We start from the raw sequence: 21,564 nt of genomic DNA on the forward strand, positions 1-21,564 counted from the left end.
TTTATGCTGTATATGTAACATGACAAGTAAAATCACTTTGGGATGATCAAAGTCTGCAGTGTTACACTTTCATTGATAGGGAGCTATGTCCCTTTAATGGACTCTGGGGTTTACATGGGGATCAATTATTTGTATTCTAGGGTAGAGGATGAGCTTTGATAGACTTGGGTATAGACAGGGCATTCAATTCTCCTAGACACAAGGGTAACAAAGGTAAACTTCCATGGACACTGGGGTTAGGATAGGACAAACAGTTACGTTGTCTTAAGGGTAGAGAGTCGGGAGATTCATAAGGTTGGGGTTACGATCATTTAGGCTTTAGGGTAGAGAGGGATAGGAAGTGAGATTGTAATATTGCTCTTAGTTACAGTATTTAGCGTCATACTGTCCATAGCTACAGTAGGTAGTGTTATACTGTCCATAGCTACAGTAGGTAGTGTTATACTGTCCATAGCTACAGTAGGTAGTGTTATACTGTCTATAGCTACAGTAGGTAGTGTTATACTGTCCATAGCTACAGTAGGTAGTGTTATACTGTCCATAGCTACAGTAGGTAGTGGTATACTGTCTATAGCTACATTATATGGTGTTATACTGTCCATAGTTACAGTAGGTAGTGTTATACTGTCCATAGCTACAGTATGTAGTGTTATACTGTCCATAGTTACAGTAGGTGGTGTTATACTGTCCATAGTTACAGTAGGTAGTGTTATACTGTCCATAGCTACAGTAGGTGGTGTTATACTATCCATAGCTACAGTAGGTAGTGTTATACTGTCCATAGTTACAGTAGGTGGTGTTATACTGTCCATAGTTACAGTATGTAGTGTTATACTGTCCATAGCTACAGTAAGTAGTGTTATACTGTCCATAGTTACAGTAGGTAGTGTTATACTGTCCATAGTTACAGTAGGTGGTGTTATACTATCCATAGCGAGGCTAGATAGTGTTATACTGTAGATGGTATGGTCGTCATAAGGACATAGTACATAAGGAGTAAGTGTTGATTAGTGGTAAATATCATATCATAATTAAATAATGATTTAGAGCTTTATATTTCAATTTTGAATTAAAGTATTTTGATTTATTTTTCAGGAAAATGAGCGGCCATCGACTCCACCAAATTCATTCATGACTCCCCACAACAGATTTGAGACGGGGTTAAAGCAGATCCAGTCCCAGCACAATATGGATTTCCTGCCCCCAATGCCACGCCCCCCTCTCTTCTCCTCATGGTAGTGCCACATCCATGTTCACTGTCATCGTCAGGCTGTCAACACTTTCTGTCAACATTTTGCTGTTAAGACTCGGAGTAACATGTTATGTTAACTTACTGTAAATGTAAGGATACAAAGCTGTTGTAATCACATTTGTCCATGGACCATTTTGAAAACTTCTGTCTTCCTGATCTTTCGCTCCGTTTCGTATACACTGTATATTGTGTGTGGTGTAAAATCTGAACTTTCTGTTGTTGCTGCTGCGGCTATGTGTAATGACCGATATGACTACATCATTTGTCAATCTGACTAAGTATTAGACCTTAGGGAAGACTTTCCCGGTATTTAACAGGTTCTTCAAAATGGTCCATTTCATCAAAATGTCAAACTTAAATGAATGCTATTATTGAAAATATAATGCTGTGATAAGAAATGGAAATCAAAATGGTTTGTTTTTATACTTTAATCTTCACAATGTGATATAACAGTATATAGGTATGTTAAATAGTGAATGGAATTTATTTAAAAAAGAAACTCATTAAACGACCATCATATATATGTCTAATGACATCGCCATGACAACGTAAACAAGTTAGAAGCCTTACTGCCATTTAGAACCTATGTATGTAGTATATATAGTGCGACACGGATAGAGTATGACAAGGTGTAACACGCAGTATTAGTTGCTGATCAATGTTTTTATCACGTATACATGGTTTAGTTACATGTCAATGTGTTAAGTGTTTTTGTTCATTGTCTTCAAATCATAATTGACCAATAGACACTACAGCTGAAAGAATGGCATCAGACCCTACGAGGAAACACCATTGCCATTGCTTATATTGGTACCACAGTTCTTCACTGAAGTGGCTTATACAAGAAGATATTCAGGGAACTTTGAACACGATATTGATATGCATAATTCTAAAAAATATATTAAAGTTAGTTTGTTAAGTATTTATTTAGATATTTCCAGCTGTAGATTTTATACATAGTTCTATCTTTATTTTGTGATCCGTCCATATAATCATTTGATGTATCAATCTCATATAATATTTTTATTAAGCAGAAGTAATTCCTTATAAAGGGAGATAACCGTGTTAGTTTACCCAAACAAGGGAGCATTTAGTGCTGTATTTGTTAGAGAACTATGGAGATGATAGTAGTCATTATGTAGTAGTAGACTTGTACAGTGATCATTCTTGTCCTGTCACCAATCTTGTGCTGTTAATTGTGCCTAGATTTTGTTATGATTTGATTCATTCCCTCCAAAGAAACCTGTGATATTTACATTGTATAATATATTGCTTAAGTTAGAGGAAGCTAAACTGTATGTACAGCTTATAACTTCATGCTATGAATTGTTTATTACACAGATATATAATTACATGATGTAGGGGAAGATTATTTGTAGGTTTTGTTGAATTAAGGATTTAAATGCTGGAGGGATGTTTGGAACAAAATCTGTATTGATAGTAAGACACTTTATTGGTATTATTTCTCACCTTTTATATCTGATTCATGTTCATGTTTTTTTTCTTTTTAACTTTACAATTACATTGATAAAATTTCATTTTTTAATAAATTATGTAAAATATATAGCAATTTTTCTTTTCTTCATTTTTTAAATTTTTTTTTTAGAGATTTATAATATACAAGGTTTTCTGCGGTGATAAATGTTGATGGTAAATAATTGTCTATTTATAGATTCCTGTCCTGATTTACAAGTGAGGCAGGTTTTACTAACTTAAACAACTTCATGTTCCAGTAACCATATTAAGGAGGATAACCAGATAATCTGTGCTTTGTAGAAACTTTGTGTCCAGGTAGCCAGAGTTAAGAGTATTGAATGCTATGGAGAGGTTTATTTTTATTTAGCATTATCTTCTATCAAATTTTAAATAAATATGAAATTAATCTTAAGATGCGTTTCTTGTTTGTGACTTTTGTGAAACTACTGACTTAGATATACTGCATGGGTATATCCAAGTCTGTGGTGAAACCTATATAAGGTTACTACGATTTGTTGAATGCTCATGTTTTTTAAATAACAATTCTCTCTTTGACTGGTTGATAACTGAAGGAAGTCCTGCAACACCAGTTACACAAACTAATTATCACGTAGGTCTGCGACAATGACGGGTGTAAACAAGGAAATAGTCAATCTCTAACCTTGCAACAATCACTAATGAGTTGAAATTGGTCATTTAAAGAATTATTTCCAAAAACCAATGCAGGACAGAATTTATACAGAAGAGACATCATAAATTTTGTGTCCGATGTGTAGGGAGTTATATAGAATAAATTATCAATGATTACTCTACAAATGGACCATTTCTAATTAGAAAATCTAGACGTTTTTTCCAGCAAAGTAGGAGTAGGATAATTTTTCATGAAAATTTTTTCTGGTTTTTCGATGTCTTAAATTATTATTTTTAATATTGCATTCAAAAGATCATTTATCATTTATCATTTTTTCAAAGGAAAATAGAATTTTTTCATTTTTTTTTTTTTTCAGTGTGCATTGGACATTAAAAAGTGAATAGAGGGGGCTTATTCTTTAGCATGGGTTTATACCCAGTAAAATATGTTAATAATAAAAATGCTTGGAGATGTGACATCATGATAGGACTTCATTTATTTTATTATCAAGGAAAACATCTATTAACCTCAGGGCTGTATACAATCCTTGTTTAAGAATTAAAGATAGATAATTGAACCATTCAAATAAGATTAAAACTTAATATAAAATATTTAAATTTTATTCATGCTTTCATATCAATGGGATATGAACAATGATTAAATTATGACAAATAAATATACACAAGTACATAACAACAACCCACTGAAACATGTAACAAGGTGTTAAATACTTTCACTGGTATAAAGTACAGGAGCTTGGCATGGATTTCCAGCCCATGGTCCATATATATGTACCATATATGGATTGTGGGTTGGAAATTCGTGCCAAGTCACTGGTATAAAGGTATATAGGTCCTTGTATATTGAAGTAGAACTTGTTTGATTTAACCATTTCAAGATGACGGAAAAACTGACTCAATAACAGCATGCAATAGTTTGCATACAGTATTACTGGCACAGTAATATAAATGTTTCTAACACCATTGTAACATGTACAAATACATATATATATTTATGTGGGTGTAATAAAACATCCAACAATGATTATTACTAGTACAGGTATATCATTGCACTAGTCACTGTCTAGTGTGATTCACATAAACCAAGAGTAATCTCCCCTTATTAAGACCGACAGAGATTAGAAGTAATTCCTTACACCGAAATGTATCGAACAAATCAAAGTAACTTAGGAAAATATTAACTGCAGACTTTCAATAAAGTTTTTTTTTTGTGTGTGAAATTTATTTATTTATATTAATTGCTGGTACCCAATTTGAAAAGGCCTAGACATGGGCCGTTTTCATTTTTGCGGTCCAAACGGTTAGACCACTTGGACCGGTGTTGTTCGTTTATGAAAAAAAGACGGACCTGGTGATTTTATATTGTTTTCAGACGAGCCTTGACAAATACTCCCAAGGCCTGTATTAACATTTGCAGGTCCGTCAAGATATAATATGTTTGAAATATTACATTTAAAAACTGACGCACCGGTTTGTCCGAGTAAACGAACAGGCCCCCGAATGTGATGGACATGACTATAATTCAACACAAGAATATATACAGTAAAACCCAGATATACCCTTGCTATGGCTGTTACCATTGTTCAGAAATAAATATTTACAAAGGATTTGGTGAAATGAAGAGTGAACCTAAATCATTAGAGGTGAATTACAGCTTTCTCCATTTAAACCTAGGTACTTCAAAATATCACTCCAAATATTGGCTTACTTTTTTATTTTGTAATGCTCACCTACTCCAGTTATTTTAGGCAATACAGATACTTTAACAAAGCCAGGTTTACTACCTAAAATGACCATTTGTTATGTACATGTCCATCTTTCATAAGTTTTACAGTTTTCCTAGAAATGTATAGAATTATTAAACACAATTTTAATTTAAGTAGTGGTTTTATGAAATAACACACAGAACAAATAAGATAGACATTAATAATACAATTATATTGATGATTACATCAATGGATGGATGTTTTTCTTAACACTCCTTTACACATAAATAAACACATAATTAAATCAGTATTTTGATTAAACACTATTAAATGATAATATGTTTTATTAAAATGAAATTGGGACCTGTGACACCTCGCCATCCGTGTGATGTAGATTCTACAGAATTCTATAGAATTCCACTGTATGATGGACACAATAATGACTACATCAGACCTGTGACACCTCGTCATCAGTGGGACGTAGATTCTACAGAATTCTACAGAATTCCACTGTATGATGGACACAATAATGACTACATCAGACCTGTGACACCTCGCCATCAGTGGGACGTAGATTCTACAGAATTCCACTATATGATGGACACAATAATGACTACATCAGACCTGTGACACCTCGTCATCAGTGGGACGTAGATTCTACAGAATTCTACAGAATTCCACTGTATGATGGACACAATAATGACTACATCAGACCTGTGACACCTCGTCATCAGTGTGACGTAGATTCTACAGAATTCCACTGTATGATGGACACAATAATGACTACATCAGACCTGTGACACCTCGTCATCAGTGGGACGTAGATTCTACAGAATTCTACAGAATTCCACTGTATGATGGACACAATAATGACTACATCAGACCTGTGACACCTCGCCATCAGTGGGACGTAGATTCTACAGAATTCTACAGAATTCCACTGTATGATGGACACAATAATGACTACATCAGACCTGTGACACCTCGTCATCAGTGGGACGTAGATTCTACAGAATTCTACAGAATTCCACTGTATGATGGACACAATAATGACTACATCAGACCTGTGACACCTCGTCATCAGTGGGACGTAGATTCTACAGAATTCTACAGAATTCCACTGTATGATGGACACAATAATGACTACATCAGACCTGTGACACCTCGCCATCAGTGGGACGTAGATTCTACAGAATTCTACAGAATTCCACTGTATGATGGACACAATAATGACTACATCAGACCTGTGACACCTCGCCATCAGTGGGACGTAGATTCTACAGAATTCTACAGAATTCCACTGTACGATGGACACAATAATGACTACAGTATACCTGTGACATCTCGCCATCAGTGGGACGTAGATTCTACAGAATTCTACAGAATTCCACTGTATGATGGACACAATAATGACTACATCAGACCTGTGACACCTCGCCATCAGTGGGACGTAGATTCTACAGAATTCTACAGAATTCCACTGTATGATGGACACAATGATGACTACATCAGACCTGTGACACCTCGTCATCAGTGGGACGTAGATTCTACAGAATTCCACTGTATGATGGACACAATAATGACTACATCAGACCTGTGACACCTCGCCATCAGTGGGACGTAGATTCTACAGAATTCCACTGTATGATGGACACAATAATGACTACATCAGACCTGTGACACCTCACCATCAGTGGGACGTAGATTCTACAGAATTCCACTGTATGATGGACACAATGATGACTACATCAGACCTGTGACACCTCGTCATCAGTGGGACGTAGATTCTACAGAATTCCACTGTATGATGGACACAATAATGACTACATCAGACCTGTGACACCTCGTCATCAGTGGGACGTAGATTCTACAGAATTCCACTGTATGATGGACACAATAATGACTACATCAGACCTGTGACACCTCACCATCAGTGGGACGTAGATTCTACAGAATTCCACTGTATGATGGACACAATAATGACTACAGTATACCTGTGACACCTCGCCATCAGTGGGACGTAGATTCTACAGAATTCTACAGAATTCCATCGTATGATGGACACAATGATGACTACATCAGACCTGTGACACCTCGCCATCAGTGGGACGTAGATTCTACAGAATTCTACAGAATTCCACTATATGATGGACACAATAATGACTACATCAGACCTGTGACACCTCGTCATCAGTGGGACGTAGATTCTACAGAATTCTACAGAATTCCACTGTATGATGGACACAATAATGACTACATCAGACCTGTGACAACTGTCAGAGGTAGTACTTCTTTTAGACTTATAGTTAGTACATATGACAAGGAGCTAAATACTTAAACACATGGTCACTTTAATCATTCCATGATAAAAAAAAATTGTACATTTTGGAAAGCACTTGTACAACACATATTGTAACTTTATCAAATTAGGAAATAACATCACCAACAATAGCATAATGTTACAATGGACATGGAGACTATTGTAAGTAAATATGGCATGTTGAGAACTTCAAGAATCACACCGAACATCCTGTTTTTTCCAATTAATTAAAATAAATTGATCAGGTAACAGAAATTACCTTAAATATGTTTCAGATGTATAATGACACAAATTCTGACAGTTTATCTAACTTAACTAGACTCCTATAACACTGGCCAGAAATGAGAACTTAAATGCAAGATCCTATATACAAGATTATATGAACAATACTATACTGTAATTATACTGGAGAAATCATCATGTTAAACATATTAGTATTTGTTAGAAATTCTTCATCAGGATACATGTAGGGATAGCATATTGCTACAAGGAATTCATGTATATACGGTCTCCTTTTGTTAAATTTTAACCTTTTCAGACAAATAAAAACACATATCCTTTTGTAGACATTAGTGACGTACAAAAACATTTATATATACATTAACAAAAACAGTATATCATAACTATAACAATGTAGAATCTCACAACAATATTCCTTAGTAAACTCCATTCTATTATCAGAAACAATCACAAAAGACTTGGACTAAGAGTTTTCCTCGTTCTTTAATCACACTGGGTGGTATCCAAACAAGGGATAGAAGGAACCAACCAACCAAGTCATAGGAATGGAGCTTGTTCTATTCCTTGGTTTAAACTCCTTCCTCAATAATTAACATGCCATTGTAATGCCCAAAGATGTTTTTTCTATTTAAATAATAAGATCAAACCTACAGCTGACACAGGATAACCAAACATATTAAAACACCAGTAAAGTAAACAGTGCCATGGAAAAACAATATTTGTGATTTTTCAAGATGGAGAGCATCCAAGAGGAAATGCTTCAAAAATTAAAAATGGGATTAAAAATGAAGCATAATCCCTTTTCACATATCCTAAAAAATTGTAATAACAAACGTTGATCATTGTTTGGTGAAATTTGGTGTTGGCAATAAATAAAATTCATGATTAATTTTTTTCATAATGAGCAACACTGTTTACATCTTCTTCATTATATCATGCTTGATGACAGCACTGCAACCCTAAGGCTAACAAAGTTTATTCAAGACAACTTTTATTTTCTTGAGTATACTCAAAGAGATAATATCTACGAAAAAAAAAAAAAAAAGTTTCTATAAACGCTAATATCAATCATTTTGAGTTTTATCAAAGTATGTGGATTACTTTATTTGAGGAGTAGCATACACTACTATGTACAATAGTTTATATGTTAATTTCTAAAATCAGTAATTATGACCCACATTTGTAATGCATGACCTTGATACTTCAGCCTTAATCTAGTCAATCATTTAATTCATGATATCAAAAACTACTATAAGCTATAGGCAAAATCTTTCATATCAAGTTTCTAACAATAGTAATGGTAACCTTCAGTGACCTTAAATGTTAAATGGGACCTTAGAAGGAACAATGAAGCTTCATAAAAAAAGACATCTTACGCTTGACTCTAAATGTCCATCAAATACAGTTGCATTCGAAGATTTAACGAACATGACCTTGAATGAGGGTCAATACAATCATTTATTCTGGTATGGTGTATTACAGATACCATTGATTACATAGTGAATACCCACCTCCCTGGCCCCATCTTTACACCCCTACCACCCTCATCCCTACCACCCTCACCCCTACCACCATTCACATCCCCCCAGCTAGTTGGGACTGTCATAAAAGTTGCAATTGGTATTGCATTAAAATATTGAAAATTTGAAACACAACAAATCAACATTTCTTCCTCAGATTTGTTTTGTCACATCATGTTGCATAAATACAGTGATAGAAGCTATTCCTACTCTGATATAACAAAACATTTACGACATCTAAAACAAATTACCGGTAAGACACTTAACAAGTAACAGGTTATCACATCTCTATCATAGTTTTACCGTCTACTGGCAAACTTGTTTACTTATATATAGGTAATCTATATGAGAATCTTCTAACAAATGTAGCCCAGCTTAGCACTATAGTAGGTACAGCCATCTCACAACAAATAAATATTAGGTACAGCCATCTTTTCAACCCTACAATACCACACAATCATTTAAAACCCCAATTCAAAAGCAATATTCATAACAATTCAGGATCTTGGTATATGACTGGCTACCCTAATGTAAACCATTTTATACCAATTTCCTTCCAGGAGATGGGTATCCTGTGTAGAACCATCCTTAATGTACAAACTTCCTGACAATAATGGTATCTCAATTTGCAAACATTTTCTCTTGAGCAAATATAGCAACTACTTTTAACACATTTGTTTTTCACAACAATGAAATTAAAACTAGTATACCAAATCATGTCTCCTTTGTCCGACCACCAACCACCAAAGGTTTTCATTTCTGATATAAACAAAGATGTTTTATAATGTAATAAGACATGTTTGTTTACAAAGATGCTTTATAATGTAATAAGACATGTTTGTTTATAAAGATGTTTTATAATGTAATAAGACATGTTTGTTTATATCAGAAATGAAAACCTGTGCAACCAGTTTGTTCCAAATGACAATAACGGTCCCCTCTAAACCACAACAACTTTCCACTCTCTTCTGATATATAATACCGTTGCTATCATGCAAGCGAAAATGGGAGATTAACAAGACTCAGGACATGTAGATATATACCGGGAGCTATTTCAGCAGAGTCAATCCAAATTCATCAGTTTATAGCAATCAGTTCCTACAAGTTCAGAGTCTATATATCTATTGTTATGCAACAAAATCTTGCAATAAACATTTTAGTTCCATATTTTCAATATTTTGACTCTAGAAAGTGTGTGCATTGTCAATCATAGGTTAGTGTTAGCCACCGAAAACTTGGAATGATGTGACCCAATATTTGCAATGATATGACCTGAATAGCACTGTGACACCATCAATATAGCACTAATTTGATCCCTACACCTGTAAACAACAATGACAGCACTAGTGTGATTCAGGTTGTCCTTTATTGTCAACTATTCCAAGCAGATAATCCTTCACTTCGGATTGGAACTCGTTAGGAGATGGTTTCTCTGTGAGCACCCACGTATCATCCCTACTTCGTACCTTTGCACGGCATATAGGACAGGTACGGCTAGAGTCATTCCTAAAACAAAATTTCACAAAGAAATTTTTGACTGGGTGTAGACAAAACATAAATTTTTCATGGACAATCTACAGACAAAACAAAACAGTTTCATTGACACACTAGAGACAAACAAAACAAAGATTTAAAAAACGGCCCACTGACACAAACGCTTGATGGACAATCTAGAAACAAAACCGTAAGATATGATTGACAACCTATAGACAAAACAAAGACTTCATAGACAACCTTTGGACAAAACACAAAAGCTTCACACTATATTAAGCTATACTTAAATTTTTCTTCAATAAAAATTGTTTAACTGTTAAATATCATTTGACAGATAGCAGATAAAAAGGACACATTCTTCGAACTGATCAGGCTTTAAATCTTAATATAGAAAAGCAAAGACTTTTTATGAGCTCACCATTGATCTATACAGCTCTCACAAAACTTGTGGTTACAGGCAAGGATGATCTCAGACTTATTCTCCATACAAATACAGCACTCTGTGTCCTCTGTGTCACCTTCTCTGGCTGTCCTGAAACAAACATTCTGTTCACTAAGGCACTGTCAAAGGCTACCCAGACATTCAATAAATCTACTGTTCACTAAGGCACTGTCAAAGGTTACCCAGACATTCAATAACTGTTCACTAAGGCACTGTCAAAGGCTACCCAGACATTCAATAAATCTACTGTTCACTAAGGCACTGTCAAAGGCTACCCAGACATTCAATAAATCTACTGTTCACCAAGGCACTGTCAAAGGCTACCCAGACATTCAATAAATCTACTGTTCACTAAGGCACTGTCAAAGGCTACCCAGACATTCAATAAATCTACTGTTCACTAAGGCACTTTCAAAGGCTACCCAGACATTCAATAAATCTACTGTTCACTAAAGCACTGTCAAAGGCTACCCAGACCTTCAATAAATCTACTGTTCACTAAGGCACTGTCAAAGGCTACCCAGACATTCAATAAATCTACTGTTCACTAAAGCACTGTCAAAGGCTACCCAGACATTCAATAAATCTACTGTTCACTAAAGCACTGTCAAAGGCTACCCAGACCTTCAATAAATCTACTGTTCACTAAGGCACTGTCAAAGGCTACCCAGACATTCAATAAATCTACTGTTCACTAAAGCACTGTCAAAGGCTACCCAGACATTCAATAAATCTACTGTTCACCAAGGCACTGTCAAAGGCTACCCAGACATTCAATAAATCTACTGTTCACTAAGGCACTGTCAAAGGCTACCCAGACATTCAATAACTGTTCACTAAGGCACTGTCAAAGGCTACCAAGACATTCAATAAATCTACTGTTCACTAAGGCACTGTCAAAGGCTACCCAGACATTCAATAAATCTACTGTTCACCAAGGCACTGTCAAAGGCTACCCAGACCTTCAATAAATCTACTGTTCACTAAGGCACTGTCAAAGGCTACTCAGATCTAGACATTCAATAAATCTACTGTTCACCAAGGCACTGTCAAGAGTTACCCAGACATTCAATAAATATACTGTTCACCAAGGCACTGTCAAAGGCTACCCAGACATTCAATAAATCTACTGTTCACTAAGGCACTGTCAAAGGCTACCCAGACATTCAATAAATCTACTGTTCACTAAGGCACTGTCAAGAGTTACCCAGACATTCAATAAATCTACTGTTCACTAAGGCACTGTCAAAGGCTTCCCAGACATTCAATAAATCTACTGTTCACTAAGGCACTGTCAAAGGCTTCCCAGACATTCAATAAATCTACTGTTCACTAAGGCACTGTCAAAGGCTACCCAGACCTTCAATAAATCTACTGTTCACTAAGGCACTGTCAAAGGCTACCCAGACATTCAATAAATCTACTGTTCACTAAGGCACTGTCAAAGGCTACCCAGACATTTAATAACTGTTCACTAAGGCACTGTCAAAGGCTACCCAGACATTCAATAAATCTACTGTTCACCAAGGCACTGTCAAAGGCTACCCAGACATTCAATAAATCTACTGTTCACTAAGGCACTGTCAAAGGCTACCCAGACATTCAATAACTGTTCACTAAGGCACTGTCAAAGGCTACCAAGACATTCAATAAATCTACTGTTCACCAAGGCACTGTCAAAGGCTACCCAGACATTCAATAAATCTACTGTTCACCAAGGCACTGTCAAAGGCTACCCAGACCTTCAATAAATCTACTGTTCACTAAGGCACTGTCAAAGGCTACCCAGACATTCAATAAATCTACTGTTCACTAAGGCACTGTCAAAGGTTACCCAGACATTCAATAACTGTTCACTAAGGCACTGTCAAAGGCTACCCAGACATTCAATAAATCTACTGTTCACTAAGGCACTGTCAAAGGCTACCCAGACATTCAATAAATCTACTGTTCACCAAGGCACTGTCAAAGGCTACCCAGACATTCAATAAATCTACTGTTCACTAAGGCACTGTCAAAGGCTACCCAGACATTCAATAAATCTACTGTTCACTAAGGCACTTTCAAAGGCTACCCAGACATTCAATAAATCTACTGTTCACTAAAGCACTGTCAAAGGCTACCCAGACCTTCAATAAATCTACTGTTCACTAAGGCACTGTCAAAGGCTACCCAGACATTCAATAAATCTACTGTTCACTAAAGCACTGTCAAAAGTTACCCAGACATTCAATAAATCTACTGTTCACTAAAGCACTGTCAAAGGCTACCCAGACATTCAATAAATCTACTGTTCACTAAGGCACTGTCAAAGGCTTCCCAGACATTCAATAAATCTACTGTTCACTAAGGCACTGTCAAAGGCTACCCAGACATTCAATAAATCTACTGTTCACTAAAGCACTGTCAAAAGTTACCCAGACATTCAATAAATCTACTGTTCACTAAAGCACTGTCAAAGGCTACCCAGACATTCAATAAATCTACTGTTCACTAAGGTACTGTCAAAGGCTTCCCAGACATTCAATAAATCTACTGTTCACTAAGGCACTGTCAAAGGCTTCCAAGACATTCAATAAATCTACTGTTCACTAAAGCACTGTCAAAGGCTACCCAGACATTCAATAAATCTACTGTTCACTAAGGCACTGTCAAAGGCTACCCAGACATTCAATAAATCTACTGTTCACTAAAGCACTGTCAAAGGCTACCCAGACATTCAATAAATCTACTGTTCACCAAGGCACTGTCAAAGGCTACCCAGACATTCAATAAATCTACTGTTCACTAAGGCACTGTCAAAGGCTACCCAGACATTCAATAAATCTACTGTTCACTAAAGCACTGTCAAAGGCTACCCAGACATTCAATAAATCTACTGTTCACCAAGGCACTGTCAAAGGCTACCCAGACATTCAATAAATCTACTGTTCACTAAGGCACTGTCAAAGGCTACTCAGATCTAGACATTCAATAAATCTACTGTTCACCAAGGCACTGTCAAGAGTTACCCAGACATTCAATAAATATACTGTTCACCAAGGCACTGTCAAAGGCTTCCAAGACATTCAATAAATCCAAAAATGTGAACAAATGAAAACATGCAAAATACCTGTATAGCTATTATTACCAAATGAATACATCATTGGAAAATAAAGGCTTTTTATCATTCAGGAACAGTTATCTTCTTGTTACATTATCACATTAATACATGTAATAATATACGGTAGACTGTATTGCCCTTTACTTAGACACTGATTTGACAGCACCTTGGGAATGATTTTTATTGATGAATTCAAGTTTTTTTTTTTTTCAAAATCAATTTTTTTCTGGGATTACTCACGAAACAAAAAACAAAAATCACAAATCTTAAGTGAAATTAATCCCTTGTGACATTAAAATGCTTTACAATATCTAGCTCTAGATATTGTTGCTGATAATATCATAGCAGATTGCTGGTATATACATATCAGAGATTCGTGCAATTTACACCCCTTACTCGTCAAATATGATGGAGGCTGTTATATCGCTCGAGGCTCCCAGGGGTGACGGCATGGATGTTTGGTCTGAGTTGAGGGACATGCTGGACACTTGGTCTGTGATCTCGCTGTACACCTCTATATATTGGCGTAGTTTGAGGATACGTGAGGACTCAATGAGGTTAAGTCGTGTGTTCACCTAGAAATGCAATAATTTAATATTATACAATTACAGCAGTAGAAATGATTACAAACGCCACTGCATTTTCCTTATCTACGACAGCACTCACACCATTGTAATAAAAGATTATTGTTACCAAATACCCCCATGGTAACTGTTTGATAGATGACGAGAATGGGTAGACTCATTGTGAGATTGTTTGTTTGTTTTTGTTTAACGTCCTATTAACAGCCAGGGTCATTTAAGGACGCGCCAGGTTTTGGAGGTAGAGTAAAGCCGGAGTACCCGGAGAAAAACCACCGGCCTACTGTCAGTACCTGGCAACTGCCCCACGTAGGTTTCGAACTCGCAACCCAGAGGTGGAGGGCTAGTGTTAAAGTGTCGGGACACCTTAACCACTCGGCCACCGCGGCCCCTCATTGTAAGAATATGTGAACTTGGTGAGAATCGACAAGAGCTGATGTTTGTTGTTATCCATACCTTTCAGTTGTTTTCCATATATTCTGTTTAGAGCACTGACCATTTATTATCTTGTTTCATATCTACAATTCCTTACAATGTAGTAGACAGTAAGTTATACCATACATATCTACAATTCTTTACAATGATATAGTAGACAGTAAGTTATACCATACATATCTACAATTCTTTACAATGATATAGTAGACAGTAAGTTATACCATACATATCTACAATTCCTTACAATGATGTAGTAGACAGTAAGTTATACCATACATATCTACAATTCTTTACAATGATATAGTAGACAGTAAGTTATACCATACATATCTACAATTCTTTACAATGATATAGTAGACAGTAAGTTATACCATACATATCTACAATTCCTTACAATGTAGTAGACAGTAAGTTATACCATACATATCTACAATTCATTACAATGTAGTAGGTAGTAAGTTATACCATACATATCTACAATTCCTTCCTATGTAGTAGGCAGTAAGTTATACCATACATATCTACAATTCTTTACAATGTAGTAGGCAGTAAGTTATACCATACATATCTACAATTCTTTACAATGTAGTAGGCAGTAAGTTATACCATACATATCTACAATTCTTTACAATGTAGTAGGCAGTAAGTTATACCATACATATCTACAATTCTTTACAATGTAGTAGGCAGTAAGTTATACCATACATATCTACAATTCTTTACAATGATGTAGTAGACAGTAAGTTATACCATACATATCTACAATTCTTTACAATGATGTAGTAGACAGTAAGTTATACCATACATATCTACAATTCTTTACAATGATGTAGTAGACAGTAAGTTATACCATACATATCTACAATTCCTTACAATGTAGTAGACAGTAAGTTATACCATACATATCTACAATTCTTTACAATGTAGTAGACAGTAAGTTATACCATACATATCTACAATTCTTTACAATGTAGTAGGCAGTAAGTTATACCATACATATCTACAATTCTTTACAATGTAGTAGACAGTAAGTTATACCATACATATCTACAATTCTTTACAATGATATAGTAGACAGTAAGTTATACCATACATATCTACAATTCTTTACAATGTAGTAGGCAGTAAGTTATACCATACATATCTACAATTCTTTACAATGTAGTAGACAGTAAGTTATACCATACATATCTACAATTCCTTACAATGTAGTAGACAGTAAGTTATACCATACATATCTACAATTCATTACAATGTAGTAGACAGTAAGTTATACCATACATATCTACAATTCTTTACAATGTAGTAGACAGTAAGTTATACCATACATATCTACAATTCTTTACAATGATATAGTAGACAGTAAGTTATACCATACATATCTACAATTCTTTACAATGATATAGTAGACAGTAAGTTATACCATACATATCTACAATTCTTTACAATGTAGTAGGCAGTAAGTTATACCATACATATCTACAATTCTTTACAATGTAGTAGGCAGTAAGTTATACCATACATATCTACAATTCTTTACAATGATGTAGTAGACAGTAAGTTATACCATACATATCTACAATTCTTTACAATGATATAGTAGACAGTAAGTTATACCATACATATCTACAATTCTTTACAATGATATAGTAGACAGTAAGTTATACCATACATATCTACAATTCTTTACAATGTAGTAGACAGTAAGTTATACCATACATATCTACAATTCTTTACAATGATGTAGTAGACAGTAAGTTATACCATACATATCTACAATTCCTTACAATGTAGTAGGCAGTAAGTTATACCATACATATCTACAATTCTTTACAATGTAGTAGACAGTAAGTTATACCATACATATCTACAATTCCTTACAATGATGTAGTAGACAGTAAGTTATACCATACATATCTACAATTCTTTACAATGATATAGTAGACAGTAAGTTATACCATACATATCTACAATTCTTTACAATGTAGTAGACAGTAAGTTATACCATACATATCTACAATTCTTTACAATGATATAGTAGACAGTAAGTTATACCATACATATCTACAATTCTTTACAATGTAGTAGGCAGTAAGTTATACCATACATATCTACAATTCCTTACAATGATGTAGTAGACAGTAAGTTATACCATACATATCTACAATTCTTTACAATGTAGTAGGCAGTAAGTTATACCATACATATCTACAATTCCTTACAATGTAGTAGACAGTAAGTTATACCATACATATCTACAATTCATTACAATGTAGTAGGTAGTAAGTTATACCATACATATCTACAATTCCTTCCTATGTAGTAGGCAGTAAGTTATACCATACATATCTACAATTCTTTACAATGTAGTAGACAGTAAGTTATACCATACATATCTACAATTCATTACAATGTAGTAGGTAGTAAGTTATACCATACATATCTACAATTCCTTCCTATGTAGTAGGCAGTAAGTTATACCATACATATCTACAATTCTTTACAATGTAGTAGGCAGTAAGTTATACCATACATATCTACAATTCCTTACAATATAGTAGACAGTAAGTTATACCATACATATCTACAATTCTTTACAATGTAGTAGGCAGTAAGTTATACCATACATATCTACAATTCTTTACAATGTAGTAGACAGTAAGTTATACCATACATATCTACAATTCTTTACAATGAAGTAGGCAGTAATTTATACCATACATATCTACCATTCTTTACAATGTAGTAGGCAGTAAGTTATTCCAAAGGGATTTGACCTTTTAGCTGCAGTTTTGGAAGAAAATGTTGAATTGTGAAAGAAATTTCCAGGAGTACATTGCAAATGTTGGAAATTTTGCTTAAATATGAAAGATTTTCAACTGGGAATGGCCTAAATGAGACTCACTGATTATTAGCCCAAAACAATAAAACGTCCTCGGAAAAAGCCTTGTACTATTATATGCTGAACTGATCTGCAGATAAATTTTACCTTCTGGCAACAGATGCGTATTGTGTGCTTCCAGAATATGCTTGTATCTGTACCTGCCTCCACTGAAAACAGGAGTTGCTTCCCTTTGTGGTCAGTGAAGGTTGTAGTTCTGAAAAATTTCAAAAAATCAAAACAATCTAACTGTTCTATTTATTTTTCAAATTTTTCAATTACTAGATTAACAAACCATTACAAGATACTTATAAAATTTGACAAACAAAGGTTCTAACAAGTTTCAAATTAGTGATAAATGTATCATAAAAAAAAACATGTACATGTTCTTCAGCCAGTTCAGGTTGGTAAATAATGATATATGTATGGTCAGGGACATATAATAAGATTATACACTATTATACGTCCCTGGTATGGTATATGGTAAAAGTAAATGTTGACAGTCGCTGAAATACCTCAACATATATATCGAGGCATTGTAATTAATGGAACAGGGACAGGGACAGGGAGCATTAAGAGCAACCAAAGAAACAGTTCAGATGATAAACATCAAAAGAAATTTGTTTAAACCTTTAATCGCCCAACAGCTTTCGTACAGCAGGATACCATGCTGTAATGGTTACACTTGAAAGGCAGATGTTGTAATGTCTTGGTTTTATCAACTTACAGTTCATTGATGTCCTTGACAGATTGTATAAGATCATCGTAGGACAGTTTGGCTATCTTTGTTATGATCCCCAAATGTAATTTCAGCTTTCCATGGACGAGTCCCACAGTCTTCTCTGGGTCGGGAAAACTCTTTCCCTGGCCCATCTTGTGAAGGCTAGGACACCATTACTTTCATTAAGAAAACTCTGTAAGAAAAACAAACATACAAATAAATCCTTCGTTTTGTTTTGGGTATTTGGTCTTTCAGATGCAGAGTTGTCTCCTGAATCTAGGAAACTGACAGAGACAACAAATACTTGTCCTGTAATTCTGTTTTAAATTTGATGATGTGCATTAATTATTGCTCTTTTGAAAGCCTCACATTTTTTGTCATCTATACACTGGTATGATTTATACAACGAATGCTTGTAAGAGGTTTAAAAGTTTTGGTCACAGTTTTTCCATTACATTCCATGTAATGTAGTTGTCAAAAGTTTTAAGTTCTAATACTTCTCTTCGGTCGGCGTTTTATCAAATGTTCGCCTAGAGGTATGGTTAGTATACTACCACCTTGTGCATAAAAGTCACTGTTTGTTGTTTTATGCCTAGTCTGAAGTTTTGGTAGTTTCTGGTCCTCTAACAATCTGTGTGATACATCCCACCTCCAAAGTCAATATTGTTGCTGGCTGCAAGCTTCTAGTGCAGTCATTCTTTTAGCTTGTCAATTTCTTTTTGGCTGTATGGATCACATAGTTTGGTTTGTTTGGTTTGTTTTTGTAACGTCCTATTAACAGCCAGGGTCATTTAATGACGTGCCAGGTTTTGGAGGTGGAGGAAAGCCGGAGTACCTGGAGAAAAACCACCGGCCTACGGTCGGTACCTGGCAACTGCCCCACGTAGGTTTTGAACTCGCAACCCAGTGCCTGTGGTGGAGGGCTAGTGATAAAGTGTCGGTACACCTTAACCACTCGGCCACCGTGGCCCCTGATCACATAGCATGCACAGTACTTGAAGATGGAATACACAAGGGATGTATATGCATTGTTGTAGATGGACAATGCTTTAGGTTTCTCTTTAGGAAGCCAAGGGTTGAACTAGTTTTTTGTGATGTTCAAAATGTGATAGTTCGATTTGAGGTCATCCGAAACGGTAATTAGTCCAAGATTGGGATTGGTTTCCTCTTATTTCATGATTTGTACATCAAATGTATAGAATGTGTAGATGTTCTCCTTGTTGTCATGATATAACATTAGAGTAAAACTTCATTCCCCAATTGCTTTTCTGTTGTTTAATGCAGGTTGATCCTCTTGTAGTAATTGATGGTCACTGTATCGAGTGATTTCTCTGTAAAGTTAGGCATGCAATCATCACAGAGATGTACAGACAGTACTTTGAAGCTCACAGACTTATAGGTCGTTAATATGACACAAGAACAGCAGGGGCCCCAGTTCTGTTCTTTTGGGGTATCTGTACTCCAAAATTCTTGGAAGAATTCTTCTTCAAGGGCTGCTCTCATCTGACTTTATGATGGTTGAGATGACACTAAATTCTTTCCAGTCTAAAGGTTTATGATAATGTGACAATACATGTGTAAAAGGAACAAGTAGGTTTTGTTTGTATAATGTTTAAACACTGTCTCATATCTCCAGCATGAATCTTTGGTGCAGGTAGCTGTTCCTCTACAAAAATTGCTTATTAAAATGCTATGGCTCAGGAGGTATCACGCTGGAGATCTGGGTTCGATTCCTGTCAGCACAAATACACATGTTTCCCACTATTCCTTCATTGGCTCCGCTTCTGATAGATTAAATTCCACAGTGGTGGTATTCAGAGTCTACGTTGAGATTATTGAAAAAAAGAAGTATAGGCAGACCCTGGCTAGTGTAAAACTGTCTTAGTGTAGGGAGTAATGTCAAAGAGTCTCACTGTAGTCAGTGGTGTCAAAGAGTCTCACTGTAGTCAGTGGTGTCAAAGAGTCTCAGTGTATACAGGGCTTTTTCTCACTGGTTTGGGAAAGGGCCTTTTTGTCTCATTTTGGGAAGAAAATTGGTGAATTGGGAAAGATTTTTCCAAGAGTAACCTACAAGTTTTGGGAATTTGGTTTAAATATGAAATAATTTCAATTGGGAATGGGGCCCTTTAACGGCCCCAAAAAGGCCCCAGAAAAAGCCCTGGTATACATAGTCAGTAGTGTAAAAGAGTCCCATTGTTGCCAGTAGTGTAAAAGAGTCCCATTGTTGCCAGTAGTGTAAAAGAGTCCCATTGTTGCCAGTGGTGTAAAAAAGTCTCAGTGATGTCAGTGGTGTAAAGATTCGCATTGTTGCCAGTAATGCCTAAGAGTCCCAGTATAGTCAGAAGCGTAATAGAGCCTCAGTATAGTCAGAAGTGTATGTTTCTGTTTATTTCTGAGAAGTGGAGTAAAGTTCAATGACAGCTAAAAACAGTATTTCATAATCGCCCAAATGGTTTGCACGCTAATTTTCCAATATTATCACATCAAATATATATATACCAAATAAATTGATTTCTAAGTCGGCTCTCCGTGTTCATAATGGATACCTGAAGAAACCTTGACTAAATAACTTACATGTTGAAGTTTCAGTTGTCTGTATTTACCATTACAGTCCCTTCCAACGCAGATCATATGTATAGTCTAGAGGTGTTCCTTCGAGACATTAGGAACCTCTTTACAGTTTTCCCCCGAAACACTTAGTGTGTGTGAAACGTCATCAACTTGGGTGTGTACTATTCACCG

At 35.5% G+C, this 21,564-nt stretch overlaps 2 protein-coding genes and 1 long non-coding RNA gene across 16 annotated transcripts in view; 1 reads left to right on the forward strand and 2 right to left on the reverse strand.

The window, feature by feature from the left end:
- Positions 1 to 3,140, forward strand: part of LOC117335906 — a 46,721-nt gene extending 43,581 nt beyond the window's left edge. For 8 of the 11 annotated variants that reach the window (XM_033896177.1, XM_033896181.1, XM_033896175.1 and 5 more), the window contains one exon: positions 1,096 to 3,140. Coding sequence is in view for 6 of the 11 variants with exons in the window: in XM_033896175.1 (XP_033752066.1) it covers positions 1,096 to 1,239 (144 nt within the window). In the remaining 5 variants the exon portion in view is untranslated. The remainder of the gene's footprint in view (positions 1 to 1,095) is intronic. The other 3 variants (XM_033896182.1, XM_033896185.1, XM_033896183.1) reach the window with 3 other exon arrangements.
- Positions 3,141 to 3,963: 823 nt separating this feature from the next.
- LOC117335909 lies at positions 3,964 to 9,187 on the reverse strand. 4 transcript variants are annotated; one of them, XR_004534509.1, is made up of 3 exons: positions 7,350 to 9,187; positions 7,089 to 7,169; positions 3,964 to 7,008 (listed from the first exon to the last, which is right to left on the reverse strand). It is a non-coding gene; the product is annotated as an uncharacterized LOC117335909 (long non-coding RNA). The 4 variants fall into 4 exon arrangements; XR_004534510.1 differs by lacking the exon at positions 7,089 to 7,169 and having other exon boundaries at positions 3,964 to 6,999; XR_004534508.1 differs by having other exon boundaries at positions 3,964 to 7,169.
- A 9-nt stretch (positions 9,188 to 9,196) lies between these two features.
- Positions 9,197 to 21,486, reverse strand: LOC117335908 (RING finger protein 141-like). The gene is made up of 6 exons (XM_033896189.1): positions 21,397 to 21,486; positions 18,829 to 19,015; positions 18,210 to 18,318; positions 14,601 to 14,779; positions 11,078 to 11,191; positions 9,197 to 10,671 (listed from the first exon to the last, which is right to left on the reverse strand). Exons 2-6 carry the CDS (start codon positions 18,972 to 18,974, stop codon positions 10,509 to 10,511), a joined length of 711 nt encoding a protein of 236 aa, XP_033752080.1. The 5' UTR covers positions 18,975 to 19,015; positions 21,397 to 21,486; the 3' UTR covers positions 9,197 to 10,508.
- Positions 21,487 to 21,564: the final 78 nt, after the last annotated feature.

This window comes from Pecten maximus, chromosome 10 (genome assembly GCF_902652985.1).
Source record: "Pecten maximus chromosome 10, xPecMax1.1, whole genome shotgun sequence".
NCBI lineage: Eukaryota > Metazoa > Mollusca > Bivalvia > Pectinida > Pectinidae > Pecten > Pecten maximus.